Raw genomic sequence first — 15,775 nt, forward strand, 5'->3', positions numbered from 1 at the left:
GGTATACCTACTATCCCTTGTTCCATCAAGAATAATTATGTTAGAACTGCTCTATCTGATTTGGGAGCAGGTGTTAGTGTTATGCCTTTTTCCCATTACAAGAGACTTTATTTAGATAAGTTGATACCAACTGATATATCTTTGCAAATGGCTGATAAATCCACTGCTATTCCTGTTGGTATATGTGAGGATGTTCCTGTTCAAGTTACTAATAATTGCTTAATATTAACTGATTTTGTTGTGTTGGAAATGCCTGAAGATGATAATATGTCTATTATTCTTGGAAGACCTTTTCTTAACACCGCAGGGGCTGTTATTGATTGCAATAAAGGGAAAGTTACTTTCAATGTTGATGACAAGGAGCATACTGTTTATTTCCCCAAGAGGATTGATAAAGTATGTGGAGTTAATACAATTTCTAATGTGAGAACTATCAAAGTGGGAGTTATTGATTGTCCTATATATGAGCCTAAAGAAGGTTATCAAAATATTATGATTGGATCCATATCAATTCAATACAAGGTAACATGATTGATTTGAGGTTTATTTCTTCTTATGTCATGTAAAATTTATTTGGTGGCAAGACTTGATCAACCTTGTTAACAAGTACATTTTATATGCATGAAAGAGCTAAACAACATTTCTTTCTTTCTCCCCACTTGTTTGCTTGCTGTAGTACTACTTGTTTTGCAAGATGCTTTAGTTGTTTAGAAGTTTGAAAATCTTTTTCTGTCCTGAAATAGTAATTTTAAAACCCAGAAATGTGCGTTTTTTGAAATTTACAAAAAATTTACAAAAATTATACCGCTGGTCTTATTTTTCGAAATTCAACCTGGGAGTGCCTGGGGCTGACCAGTGGGGCACCCCAGGGCTGGCCCCCATGGGCCGGCGCGGCTAAGGAGGGGGGCGCGCCACCCTGTGGTGTGGGCCCCTCCTTGCCCCACTTTGTCATCTCTTCCTCCCATTCTACTCTGTCTCCCGAAAAAACTCGTACCAACTTTCTCTCACTCGCGTTTCTGCTCAAGAGCTCAGGATTTTTCGATCTCTTTGCTCAGCCCAGATTTCTGTCTGAAATTTGGCACATTTCCTTTCCGGTATGTGACTCCTCCGATTATCCAAATAGAATTTTGTTTGGTTGAGTATATCTTGAGTATTTTGCTGCTGTAGGTGACATGTTAAGTGAGTTTGCATGCTTGTTCTAAGTTGTAAAAATTAGTTTTGATGCATGTTTAGTACTCTACTAGGTTCCTATAGTAGTTTTCCTCATTTATATTTCTCAAAATCAACTTTTATAATGATTGTTGAAAAATTTCAGAAAAGGAAGATGCATAACCATAACTTTGGAGAAGTGTTCGAAAGAGAGACGACAAGCACGGGGAGACCCTCAAGGGCAGCCACTCGAATTAGAAGATCCTATAATGAGGATGTCATCGCACCGAGCTTCGAAGTTGAAGAGGATAATGGAGTTCCTAATGCTTCATCTTTTCCATGCTATGACTTTTTGCGTAATGCAGGGCTGCTTGATGACTTCTTGTTCCTCATCAATAATGTGGGCTTATCTACCTATATGGAAGATGAGGGGAGCCAATACTACATGCTAACTAAAATCTTTGTTGAAAGCTTTAAGTTCAACAACGCACACTTCTCACCATCAGTTACATTTAGGATTTATGACAAGCCTATTACTATGAAGTTGAAAGATTTTTGTGCTGCATTGGATATTACTCCTGTAGGTACAGCAAAGAAGATCGAGAAAAGCCCCAAAGCCTTGATGGAGCTCTATCGAGAAGTTACCAATGATGATAGCCGCACCATTCAGCGCGGCAAGATAAGAAACATTCAACTCCCTGCCATTAGATATTTCACTTATTATCTTGCTACTAGCATTCTTGGTAGGGAGAACACTAGCAACATTTCTAGTTATCATCTTGGTTTTCTAGTTGCTGCACTTACTGGAAGTACACCTTATCATCTTGGTGCTCTCATTGCTCGTCGCTTAGCTAGCAAGGGACCTATTTATGGAGGAATTATTGCCTCACGTATTATTGCACATCTAGATCTTCCTCTTGATCCTAGTGATGAGAAATTAGCTCCAATTAAGCTTGATATTGCTGCTATGAAGAGTCACCAATTTGTCACAACTGACTCTAGTTTAGAAAATATTGTCTATAAAATGTTGTTTATTGATGGGGATGAGAGGGAAATCCCCTTGCCGCAGGCCGATTTGTTCAGTGTTCACAGGAGACCGTGGTCGCGCTTCAAGGAGGAGGTGGATGAGAAGCTGAGGATACATGGTTTCCACCAGAAGCATGACTCCGAGGATGCTGAGCCCTCCGACAGGTACACCGTCACGTATCCTGGTGAATCCTCCAACACATACCAAGAACAGGATCCTTCTTCGTCATACTACGGGGGTGCCACTTCATGGGCACTGTGGGATTGATCTCCACTTAGGCCAAAAGCCTAAGCTTGGGGGGAGGTATGCCGGCATCACTCATTCATTGCAAATTACAATTGCCGGTCATTTGTATATACTTGTTTCGCTTCTTTTGGTTGTTTCTCTTTCAGTTATTTTTATTTCAGTAGGCTCTTATTTTAGTTTTTGAAGGTTGTTACTACTGTAGTAACCTTTACTTTTACCTTTTTATTTCATTTGTGTGCCGATAGTTGCCTCTAATATGAGGAAGTTGATATTTGGGGAAGTGCTGTCTAAAAAACAGATTCTGGACTGATACTAAAAAAATTCTTAAAAATAGCCAGAACGTTATTTTGAGCAGCCAATTTTTGTACATGTTCCCCAGGTTATCATCTAACTTTCATTAGTTGAGCACTTTTCGCATTGAACAGCGGAAGATTTTCGTAAAAAATGATTACTGTACTGCTGTCAAGTTTGACGGATTTCTGCTGCTTTGCTTTTATGTGACTCTTTTAGTTTTCATTCTCTTGTTTTTGTTTTGTTTCTTTCCTAAAACACAAAAAGACCAAAAATATTTCTGTTGTTTCTCTTTACCATTTGTTTATTTGGTTTCTTGTTCCTATTTTGCTTTATTTACTACCGTTGGTTTGCTATGAGAAAATCCAAAAAGATTTTACCTTGTTTGCTTGTTTCCTTTTGTTCTTCTTTCCAATTCGAAAACATCAAAAATATTTGTTGTTCTTCTTTGGTTTTGTAAAGTTCACTTTGGAGTTCAGCGGTCTTCGGTGGGTGGAGCTTGGTTTTCTTTCCATATTATTCAAGCCACACAAGTGAAAGGCAATAATGACGATCTACGACAACTCGACTGTGGTGAGAGGCTGGTATGAACTCTATTTGTTTTCATTTTTGTACATATACTCATCCATGTGAGCATGCTTAAGTGGTTCATGTGAGGTATATGTCATTTAATGAAAGTCTAGTAGTTCATGATCTCTCATGTTTAGCTCCAATTTATTAATATGAGTAGCATGTCATAAATATTTGCTTGCATTGTTTTATTCATAGATAGGTATGACATTGTGGTATCCTCCTCTGAATAATTCACTTGAATCGACTTGGTACATGCTCACGCATGCATATGACTGAACAAAAGTCAATTAAGCCTCAACGATTTACTTTGCCTCAGAGTTCTTGTATCACTTTTATGCCTCCGTAAATTTATTTTGTCGCAAGCATGATTATGACAGTTACTGCTCTCTTGATTGTCGCTTCCCAGTCTATTGCTAGCCTTCACTTGTACTGAGCGGGAATGCCGCTCGTGCTTCCAAACCCCTGAAAACCAAGTTATTTCAAAGTGTCCACCATAAATACCTATGCATGGCATTTCAAACCATTCCAAGTAAATTCTCATGTGCTACCTTTAAACCTTCAAAATACTTCTAAATTTGTGTCGATGTTTTATAGCTCATGAGGAAGTATGTGGTGTTTATCTTTCAACCTTGTAATTTACTCCTGACAGACTTTCATCAATGGACTAGTGGCATATCCGCTTATCCAATAATTTTGCAAAAAGAGCTGGCAACGGGGTTCCCAGCCCCAATTAATTAACTTTCATCAATAATTCTCTTCACATGTTTTGCTCTGATTTTTCAGTAAGCGACTTAATTTGCAAATAGACACTCCTCCATGGTATGTGAATATTGGAAGGCACCCGAGGATTCGGTTAGCCATGGCTTGTGTAAGCAAAGGTTGGGGGGAGTGTCATCCATAATAAAACTAAAGTACATGTGTAAACAAAAGAGAAGAGGGATGATTTACCTTGCTGGTAGAGAAAACATCCTTCATGGGAACCGCTCTTGAAAGTCTGGTTGATTAGGTAGTTAGAGTGCCCGCTACCATTCGTTGACAACAACAAACACCTCTCAAAATGATTTTACTCCTGTTTTAAAAATGACAAGCTCTAGCACATGTTAATCCCTGCTTCCCTCTGTGAAGGGCCAATCTTTTACTTTTATGTTGAGTCACCATCCTTTCTTTGAGCACCTTCTTGAGAGCACAACTGTCATTCTTAGTATAATATGCTTGTCCCAAAATGTGATTAACTGTGGTATAACTTTGATGCTTTTATCTTTGATAATCTCTACTTCCAGTCTTTCCATGAACTTCAAAGGTGCCCGAGCATTTATGTTTTGCTGTACAAATACGGGCAAGCGAGATACCACTTTATCATATCCTTTTATGAACATTGCAATCTTGCTGATAGACATGATTCATGATGCTTATTATTAATTTGTTGGTACCTTTTCCATGATTGACATAGCTATTAGATGACTTTATTTGCATGTATCTTATTATGAATTGCCTAAGTACTTGTCCATATCATGAGGATATTTACATCATATGAACAAATGTGTTCGTGAAAGTTCTTTTATCTCACTCAGTTGTTAACTGAATTGCTTGAGGACAAGCAATAAGCTAAGCTTGGGGGGAGTTGATACGTCCAAAACGTATCTACTTTCCCGAACACTTTTGCTATTGTTTCGCCTCTAATTTGTGTATTTTGGATAAAACTAGCACGGATTAATGCTGTTTTCAGCAGAATTGCCCTGGTGTCATATTTTTGTGCAGAAACTCAACTTTCAGGAAAATCCCCGGAAATAATCGCAATGGGCCTATTTTCATAGAAGATTGATGGAGCCAGAAGACGAGACGAAGTGGGGCCACGAGGTGCCCTCACCATAGGGCGGCGCGGCCAGCATTGGGCCCGCGCCGGCCTATGGGGTGGGGCCCTCGTGCCTCCCCCGACGCTCCCCTCTGGACTACTTAAGGGTTTCGACCTAAAAACGCACGGGGGTTCGACGAAATTGCCAGAAGACATCCAGAACTCCGCCGCCATCGCGAAACTCCGTCTCGGGACCAGAAACTCCGTTCTGGCACTCCGCCGGGATGGGGAATTGGAGGAGATCATCGCCATCATCACCACCGACGCCTCTCCATCAACCAGCCATGTTTCCCCCATCCATGTGTGAGTAATTCCCCCGCTGTACGCTGAAGGGGATGGTAGGGATTGGATGAGGTTGTTCATGTAATAGCATAAGATTGTTAGGGCATAGTGCCTAGTATCCGTTGTTGGTACTTTTATGATATTGTTGCAACTTGTTATGCTTAATGCTTGTCACTAGGGCCCGAGTGCCATGATTCCAGATCTGAACATGTTATTGATTCATGATGATATTCATTGTTTTATGATCTTACCTGCAAGTTGTATACACATATTGCTGTCCGGAACCCGAGGCCCCAAAGTGACAGAAATTGGGACAACCGGAGGGGAAGGCTGTGATATGAGGATCACATGTGTTCACGAAGTGTTAATGCTTTGCTCCGGTGCTCTATTAAAAGGAGTACCTTAATTACCAGTAGATTCCCTAGAGGCTCGGCTGCCACCGGCTGGTAGGACAATAGATGTTGTGCAAGTTTCTCATTGCGAGCACGTACGACTATATACGGAACACATGCCTATGGTTATTTAGTACTTGGGTACTGTTTTATTACTATCTGCAAATGCCCTACCTTGATTGTTACATGAGTTCTCTTATCCATGCAGCGCCCGTTCATCCATCCCTGTGCCTACAGTATTTTAATCCTGCTGTTTACTATAATCACTACTGCTGTCTTTATTACACTGCTGCTTATATTTCACTGCTGCTACTGCTATAAAACTGTTGCTACTGATAAACTCTTGCGAGCAAGTCTGTTTCCAGGTGCAGCTGAATTGAAAACTCCGCTGTTAAGGCTTACAAATATTCTTTGGCTCCCCTTTTGTCGAATCAATAAATTGGGTTTTACTTCCCTCGAAAACTGTTGCGATCCCCTATACTTGTGGGTCATCAAAGGGTTACGCGAATAAATATGCATTCAATTGCATATTTATAACTGTAACTATTTTGGATTGTCGTTTTTTGGATAGCTGGAGGATGTGTTGATTGGGTACGATTTCCACGCTCTACTCCGTTCCGATACAAGATTTCGTTGGCGCCTCCCCGTTGTTCTCCGATCCGGAGAACAACGGGGAGGTGCTGCCGAAATTTTGTCTCAGGTCGGGGTAGAGTGTGGAGAATGTATCCAATCTACACATCCTAGGGTGGGATTAGGACCTTCTTTCCTATTAAATATGCTAGGACCGTTTCTCGTCAACCCGGTATAAAAAAGTAAATTTTGGGTATTTAATTTGATGCGATTAATTAATATGAAATGTTATATTTGTATTGTGGCTCCCAATGAAGCAGAGGATGGCTGATAATGAGTGGATGTACAGTGGTCGTAATAGTGCGAATGTAAGAACAGCTAAGTGGCAATGGAAAATTGATTATTACGTGAAGGACGCAAATCGTGGTTGAAAGGCAGTTCGTCTACTTTGCCCTTGTGCTCGGTGCAAGATGTGTTTCTATCAGGGTAAGGTTGGCATGACTAAACACCTTTGGCTGAATGGGTATATGCCTGACTTTACCATGCAGATCAACTTTGCCGAGCGCGACCATGCTAGAGATGAGGTGATATGACAGCGCATCGATGGCAATGCGGACGATGGCGTTAGAAACATGCTTGATGATATCAATTATGCAGCGCTGGCACATCCGCCGCCCGAGTATCTCCCTCCTCCAGAAAAACCACCGATGCCAAGGATGCCATCTAAGCAAGAATTCCTCGCACATCTCGCCACAGGGACTCCGGTTAGTACATTGCCATACTACTCGGTTACTAGCTACCATTTGCTTGTACACACTGATATTTACACTTGCCATATTTTGCTCAAACATGTAGGGATCGGCTCATTCCAACACTTTCTTTGGTCGTCCTTCTGCGTCGCCCCACAATTCGCCCACGGTTACTCCAGTTCACCTAGGTGGTCCTAGTCCCGGTGTTTCTGCCTCGCCCCGTCACTCGGCCCATGGCGAGAGCCATGACTCGCGCCGACACTCGCCGATCCAGGTTACACTACTAGGAAAAAGCCTATAGGTGGAGGCAATAGGTGCCGGCGCACCACCCAGGACGTGCGCCGGTGAAAAGTGTTGCCGGCGCACCGCCTTGCCGCCGCGCCGGCGATGAACGTTTACTGCCGGCGCACCACAAGATTTGATGCGCCGGGGACATGTTTTGGCATGGGCTCGCCCGATTCGGGCCAGGCCCAAGAATCTTTGCCGGCGCACCAGCCCAGGGGCGCGCCGGTGGAAATGTGCTATTGCCGGCGCGCCCCTAGGCTGGTGCGCCGGCAATGATTCTTGGGCCTGGCCAGGGGGTGATATAGCCGAATGGGTTATGTGCTGCCGGCGCACCCGTGGCATGGTGCGCCGGCAGTAACCTGAGCAGTTATTTCTGCTCAACAATCACTCCCCCCACTACCATTACTCCACTCCTCCACACAAACCCGTGCCTTCTCCCAACCCAGCTCATTTTTGCCCATGCCTATCCCCAATTTAGCTAATTTGACCAAACAAAATCATATTTTTGTAGCAAATCTTCCCTTACTACATGCATCTCCCACATCCCCCTATGTAGATCTAGATCTAATATCCCGCATTGACCGCTCAATCTAGATCTAGATCTAGAAAGTCGGCTTCCATACGCCGTGGTCGCGGCGCGACGTCTCGATCTCGTTGACGAATATATCAAACAAATAGGTGATTAATGAACAAATTGAGGAATGAAATCGATGTATATTGGACATTTGAAGCAAAGCTCGTGTGTGCCATATATATATATATATATGTTGTGTTTGTGCTTGTGCCTGTGTGTGTTGGCGTTGAAAATGAGTTGCCAACGTTGCGCCAAAATGTTGATTCTTTAAGTTTCCGTTTCGGCACATTTCTGGCGCTCCTATGTCCTACCGTGTAGGAAGGTCATGCCGAAATTTTCCGTGAAAACTACCGACGGATGCATGGTTCTAATCAATTATATAATCTTACCGTGCAGGCGATAATGGTTATCGAGATGAGTGAAAGCGTCGTGATGAGATATCTAAAACACGCGATCATCGACATGTATGAAAATAACCGCACGGAGGTATTGTGTCCGTGCCGAAGATGCAAACGAGTGAAATGGTTTGACCCCTATTCAGGCAAATTGCAGGGGCACCTGCTCACTAATGGTTTCATGCATGGACACACTCAATGGATGAGTGATGATGGCGCGGAGGTCAATGGGGCGACGGAAGCAGGTGGTAATGGCCGGCAAGAAGGAGGGCATCATGATATTGATGACGATGAAGAGTTTGTCGCACAGGACGATAAACTTGACAACGACAATAACCTTGACGATGACAATAACCTTGACGACGACGAAGAGGTGCCGCTAGCTTCAGTCGTGCGGGACCCTCATCTTCAAGATCTGCTTCTCGAAAAGACGAAAGGCGCCAAGCGGAAATCAAAGCTTGAGCAACTGGAGATAGACTCGAATACTCCGTTGTACGACTCAGGTCGCGGGTTGGGGGAGTCCCGCTTGAGAGTAGCGCTCGATGTGCTGCAGATGAAGGCGAAACACGGATGGACGGACACAAGCGTCGACGACATTCTGAAATACGTGAAAGATCTCCTTCCTGCCGGGAACACGTGTCCTGGTAGTCTAGCCGAGGCCAAGAGAATCACGTGCCCTCTCAACTTACCCCACGAAAAGTATCACGCCTGCATCAACGACTGTATCATGTATCGCAAGGAGCACGTGGACAAGACCAAATGTCCTGTGTGTGACGCTGAACGGTACAAGAAAGGGAAGAAGAAAGCTCCTCGGAAAGTTGTGTGGTACTTCCCGCTCGCCCCCCGGCTGCAATGGTTCTACGCGGACCGCAAGGAAGCAAAGCTCATGCGCTGGCACGCTGAAAGAAAGGAGGCAGTGTTGAATGATGAAGAGCGGATTGAGCACCCAGTGCTGAGACACCATTCGGATGCAAGCCAGTGGAAAGCATTAGACAATGAATTCGGAAGTTTTGGGGTAGAACCCAGAAACATCAGGTTGGGTGCGAGCACGGACGGATTCAATCCGTTCGGAAACCAGAGCAGCACACATAGCACATGGCCCGTGTTTGTATGGATCTACACCCTCCCGCCCTGGCTGTGCATGAAGAGGAAGTACATACAGATGAGTATGCTAATTCAAGGGCCGACACAGCCAGGAAACGATATCAACATGTATCTCGAATTATTAAAAGAGGAGCTTGAAACGTTGTGGGTGGAGGAAGGGGTAGATACATGGGACGCCGTCGCGGAAGAATATTTCCCTTTGAGAGCCGCGTTGATCACGACGGTGCAGGACTACCTCGGATACGGTTATATTTCATGCCAGGTGTGCCATGGACACAAGGCATGTGTCAGGTGCATGGAAGAGATGATGTTTTTGCAGCTTGGTAAGGATCCCGGCTCTTCGAAAATAGTTTACATGGGGCATCGAAGGTGGCTACACAAGACTGACCCGTGGAGAAAGCGTGGAGATCTGTTCGATGGTACAAATGAACCCCGAGGACCTCCACGTAAGAAGAGCGGCGAAGAGATCGATACATTACTGAAAGGTTGGAAGGAGTGCCCTGCGCCGGGAAAGATTCGTCAAAAGCCTGGAGAGAAGAAGAAAAAGGCAACGACGACGCCGCTCATTGGTGTATGGAAAAGGAGGTCCGTGTTTTGGGACTTGCCGTACTAGAAAATTCTCGATACACCTCACTGCCTTGATATCATGCATATTATAAAGAACGTGTGCAAGAGCTTGCTTGGCACTCTTCTCAACATGCCGGACCGGACCAAAGATGGGCCGAAAGCAAGACACGACCTGAAAGTTTTGGGCATCAGGGAAGAGCTTCAGATCCTGGCGGCCCAAGAGGGACAGTCGGAGGAGGAGGCGGACGGTGGTCAGAAGCGCAAAAGGATTAAGCAGCCAGACTATTACTGTCCCCCCTCCTGCTTCACTTTTAGTCCGGCTGAGGTCGATCAATTTTTCAATTGCCTTCTAGGAGTGAGAGTGCCCTTCGGTTACTCTGGGCTAATAAGCAGATACATGGACCCCAAGAAACGAAACTTCAGCGGCATGAAGTCTCATGACTGTCACGTGATGATGACGCAGATTCTTCCGGTTGCAATCCGAGGTATAATGGATGACCATGTCCGTGCAACGCTGACTGGGCTCTGTAACTTCTTCGACGTCATAACTCGGAAGTCGATAAGCGTGAAGAAACTCGCAAGGCTCCAGGAAGAGATCGTGGTGATCCTATGTGAGCTTGAGATGTACTTCCCGCCTGCATTCTTTGACGTGATGGTCCATCTGTTGGTCCATATCATGGATGATATCATCAGTCTAGGGCCGGCATTCTTACACAACATGATGCCGTTTGAAAGAATGAATGGGGTCATTAAAGGATACGTTCGTAACAGGTCACATCCGGATGGAAGCATCGTCCAGGGCTGGCTCACCGAAGAGTGCATCTCTTTCTGCACGAATTATCTAGACATCGAGGACCCTGTTGGTTTGCCTCAAAAAAAGCACCTCCGCAGGTTCGAGGGAGTAGGCCACAAAAGTGGAAGGAAGGAACTGCACGTGCACATGTCTGGTCGGAATTTCGACTTTGACAGGGCCAACTTAGTAGCGCTACAACACATTGACTTGATCGATCCTTGGTTGAAAGAGCACAAAACCATGATAGAGAACAGTGGCAAGCCGATGATGACGGAAGCAGAAATATACAGAGAGCACAACTCCTCTTTCGCGCGCTGGTTCAAAGACCACATTGATGCTAATCCCCCACCAATGGATTCTGACAAGGATAAACTAGTATTGGCCTTGTCACATGGCCCCGCGCCCAACATCATGACTTACCAAGCGTACGATATCAACGGGTACACATTCTACACGGAAGAAAAAGACAAGAACAGTGTTTACCAGAACTCAGGGGTAACGATGGATTCCTGGACGGGTGACGTAAAGACTAGATACTACGGAAGAATCGAGGAAATCTGGGAGCTTAGCTACGCTGGGGAGAAAGTGCCGATGTTCCGTATCAGATGGGCTAAGAGCGTCACAAAAGAAGACCGGTATTTCACCACCATATTTCTACCCGAAGCCAACAAATCAAAGTCCACGAACGCCACCGCGCAGAATGAGCCATGGGTACTGGCAGAACACGTGCACCAATGCTTCTTCATAACCGACCCATCCAGGCCTAGCCGTGTTATCGTGAGGAGAGGCAAGAGGACCATCGTCGGAATGGATGGAGTCGCCAATGAGGAAGACTTCGAAGGACAAGTCGGAGACCCAATGATGGAAGAATCCGAGGATGAAGACACAACATACACCACAAGAAGAAGCAGGACCATGCTACACCCTTCAAAAGAAGAAGTCACGACACGGGGCTAAATTATTCAACGACGAGCAAGAAAAGCAAGAAGAAAGTGAAACACTCTTCTCAATCGATGATGTAAAACTTTATTTGCAATCTATAACTCATATTTTGTGTAATTCATAACTACTCATATGGTCATGGCCAATATTTTATGTATGACTAATTAATATTGTGTTGGTCAATATTTTGTGTATGTATATATAACTCATATTTTTTTGTAATGCCTAATTAACTCATATTGCTTGGTTATTATCTTGAAAAGAGAAGGAAATAAAATAGTATAGGATTTGTGGGAAAAAAAAAGAAACATAAAAGAAAGTGAAAAGAAATAAAGAAAAGAAGAAAAATAAAATAAAATAGAAAAGGAAATGGCCAGCCATGGCTGGGGGACAAGTCCCAGCTATAGCCGGACTCACCTTATTGCCGGCGCACCACCTGTTTGGTTCGCCGGGGGTATAATTGTCCCCGGCGAACCAACCATGTGGTGCGCCGGCAATAAGGTGGGTCCGGCTATAGCTGGGACTTAACCGCTGCGCGACCCTCTTCTCCCTCCCCATTCCCAATCGATCGCCGCCGCCACCGTCGATCTCGAGCGCCGCCGCGTGGAAGCCCTGGACCAAGAGACCTCGCTGCATGCCGGAGCTGCCGCGCAAGGAGGAGCAGGGCATCGCCGCGGAGAGGAGGGGGAGGGCGTCACGCGCCGGCCACCGTCGCCACCTTCGCCGAGAGGAGGAGGGCGTTGCGCGCCGGCCACCGTCGCGGAGAGGAGCAGCAGGGTGTCGCCACCATCGCCGTTGGTAAGAACCCCTCTCCCTTCCCCTCTTCCTTCCCCTCTCCATCCCCCTCTTCCTTCCCTCTCTCTGCCTCCGATTCTTGCTTTAGTTCTTCCTTTTGGTAAACCCTTCAATACCAGAACAATTCAGTTACTGACAGCACTGCTAAAGCAATTACTGGCTGCAACATTAACTTAATAATATTTGTAAGACATGTAAAGGATAGTATACCTTGAGCTTCAAACCATCAACAATTCCAGGTCCAGGAATTATATGTGCGTTAACAATATCAGCCCATTCTAATATGCGGAATATTCCCCTGAAATAGAAGTACAAGCTCTAAACATATTGCATACATATGCAAAAAGAAAGAAAAGATAGTTCATGGTGAATTTTCTCACCCTTCATACTGCATAGTTACTGTGTTTCCAATATCAGCAAACTTGCGGTCTTCAAAGATCAAAAAGTTGTGCTTCTCAGCAATCTTAAGAAAAAAGGAAGGCGAAAATCCCATTATATGAAAATTGTGACATTAAGAGTAAAACATGATGAAAAGAAAAGACGAGGTTGCATCACAGGAGAGCATACCGAGCGAAGCTTGGTGCCAAAATCAGGGGTAAAATCCGACAGGATATCGACATGCGTTTTCAGCATGCAAATCTCATGACCAACCTGCATAAAAATGAGAGAAGCTCAGGTTAAGAGGGTGGCTTTATGCTTAGCTTGCTGAAGGGGCCTGCAACTTGACAAATGACAGTGTAATGAAACAGTCAGCTTACTAAAAAAAACTGCAACTAGACAATTACCATTTGAGAACACCCAAGATAAACAGCGATAAATAGGTGCATCCAAGCAAACAAACATCATAATACAATGAAAAAATTTGTTAAGATGTCGCTGTTCGTGCAGCAAGTCAATGCATTCACTTCTGAAGCTGAAGGACTGAAGTCTTGCACTCCTAGATTTGCTTGGTACCTAATTTAGAAGGCTGATGCTAAGGTACACATTATAATATTGATTGACAAATCTCAGAAATGGTCATGCCAATTCCATCAGAAAAGACAACTTAACTTGCTCTTAAATCTAACCCATCAATAATAATTAAACAAACTGTACCTTGTCAGCAAGCTCAAGTAGCTCCTTAGCCGTGCCAACATCCGCAGAAACACACAGATTGCTCTGCTTGGCCTCCATCAATAAAAATGCTTGCTCATGCTCATGCTTGCCATAAATTGCTACTGGTTCAAAATGCTTAGTTGTTTGGTTCAAAATGCTCATGCTCACTGGTTGTATTTTCAATTTGGTTCAAAATGAAAATGCATCATTACCTACTGCCAAAAAAAGAAAATGAAATAGAGGTTTGGTTCAAAATGAATGCAGTAGAGGTTAAATGAAATGATAAAACGAAGCTGCTGGTTTGCTGCTGCATTATGCTTCTGGTTAAATGAAAATGAAATATTCCAGTGACAGAATTTTTATTTTAGTGTTTGCTGCTGCATTATGCTTCTGGTTTGCTTCTGGTTGAGATGGAAATGAAAATGAAAATGAAAAGTTCTTGTCTCTGGTTATATTTGTAAAATGCTACTGCTGGTATTTAGTTCATTAGGTGGAGTTCTCTGGTTATATTTGTAAAATGATACCGGTGAAATGAAGTTGTTATATATATGGTGATGGTTGAGATCTTGATGGTTATGGTGTAAGCATCAGGACAAGTGGATGTAGATGTGATGTTGGAAATGCTATATATGGTTGAATTGTATATATATGTTTGCAGGGATTGAGTTGCTATTGAGTGCCGGAATATCGATTCATTTCCGTTCCGGCAATTCTAGCACTCGGCATGACCAATTTTTAGCAAAGGTCATGCCGAATTTTTCCGTGAATTCTAACTCTTTTTCATCTTCTATTAGTGCAGGCCACCATGGCGTCTCAAGAACAATTAGAGGAGCACTACAATAGGCACTTCTTTAGGACGGAGGAGGATGCCGAGGCCGCTGGTGTTGGCGGCGACGAGGACCATGAGATGGAGGATGATGCTGGGGGTAGTGCCTACGAGCCAAGCGGCAACGAGGCAAGCGGCGCCGCCGGGGGTAGTACCTACAAGCCTAGCGGCGATGAGGCAACCGGCGCCGCCGGGGGTAGTACCTACGAGCCTAGCGGCGATGAGGCAACCGGTGCCGCCGGGGGTGGCGGCGAGACAAGCGGCGACGATCCTAGCGGCGCCGCCGGGAGTAGTGGCACCGGGACAAGTGGTTCCAAGAGGCCGCGGAAGGCAAGGCGCCAAAACACGGTCGCCACCGGCAGAGACACAATCAAAGAGGTGGACCCCGCTAGTGGTTTGCCGGTGGAGCCTAAGGATGTTGCCAAGGGGTACGGCAACCAACTGGCATGTATCCTCCGAGAGGTCATCAATCTCAACGAGACGGATCTCCGAGCTGAGAACAAAGCGCATTTGCGAGCCCAGCTCATTGCGAGGTTGCACTCACGATACAAGTTCCTAGGCGACTACGCCTCCACTGATGAAACCAAGAACATTGTGAACTCACAAGCCCTCCTGAAGTTCACCAAACACCTCAGCAGCTATAAGTACATGGTGCGGAAGCTGATTGCTAAAGGCAAAGGTTTCGAAGAGGTCCACTCTGCCTTTCTGCTTGTCTCCCAGGCGGACTTTGATGCTTTCCTGGCCAATGAAGAGCTACAAGCGACCAAGAATCGCAAGTTGTGGGGGAAGGAAATGCGGGAGCTTAACATCGGCAACCACAACCTTGGGAGCCGTGGGTACGAGGGAAAGGAGCCCTATTGGGCGAAGGAGGACGAGGCGTATGTAAATGCCGGCATTGAGAACCCATGGCTCAAGTACAAGGACCCGCTTGAAAGAAGATTCATCAGGTCCCGGTACCATAAGAAGAAACTAACCGGGGAACTTGTCACGGACCCCAAGGTCGTAACCGACATAATTTGGTTCACGAACGACCAGAAGGTCTTGTCGTTGGAGAAAAAACTGGTAAGGAATTTACCGGTTTAATTAGATCAAGTATCGTTCATATAATAGTAGCAACATTTCTAAATGGTTCACGTTTCTTCCGCAGGAAGAAGAAAGACAAAGACTTTCTCAAGGTGACGAAGGCTCCTCGTCCCAGGCATCGACGGGTAGGGTAGCATGGGACAAGCCTCTCGTACGGGCGCTAAACATCGTTAATGAGCATTCAC

General features: G+C 44.9%; 1 protein-coding gene across 1 annotated transcript in view; it reads right to left on the reverse strand.

The window, feature by feature from the left end:
• The window catches only part of LOC127312849 (uncharacterized), a 41,095-nt gene extending 27,252 nt beyond the window's left edge, over positions 1-13,843 (reverse strand). Inside the window, exons 1-5 of the mRNA XM_071824464.1 lie at positions 13,682-13,843; positions 13,154-13,237; positions 12,967-13,049; positions 12,797-12,884; positions 12,670-12,693 (exon numbers count right to left, since the gene is read on the reverse strand). Coding sequence (XP_071680565.1) covers positions 12,670-12,693; positions 12,797-12,884; positions 12,967-13,049; positions 13,154-13,237; positions 13,682-13,843 — 441 coding nt within the window. The remainder of the gene's footprint in view (positions 1-12,669; positions 12,694-12,796; positions 12,885-12,966; positions 13,050-13,153; positions 13,238-13,681) is intronic.
• Between the last annotated feature and the right edge of the window lie 1,932 nt (positions 13,844-15,775).

Source organism: Lolium perenne, chromosome 7 (assembly GCF_019359855.2).
Source record: "Lolium perenne isolate Kyuss_39 chromosome 7, Kyuss_2.0, whole genome shotgun sequence".
In the NCBI taxonomy this organism is placed as follows: domain Eukaryota; kingdom Viridiplantae; phylum Streptophyta; class Magnoliopsida; order Poales; family Poaceae; genus Lolium; species Lolium perenne.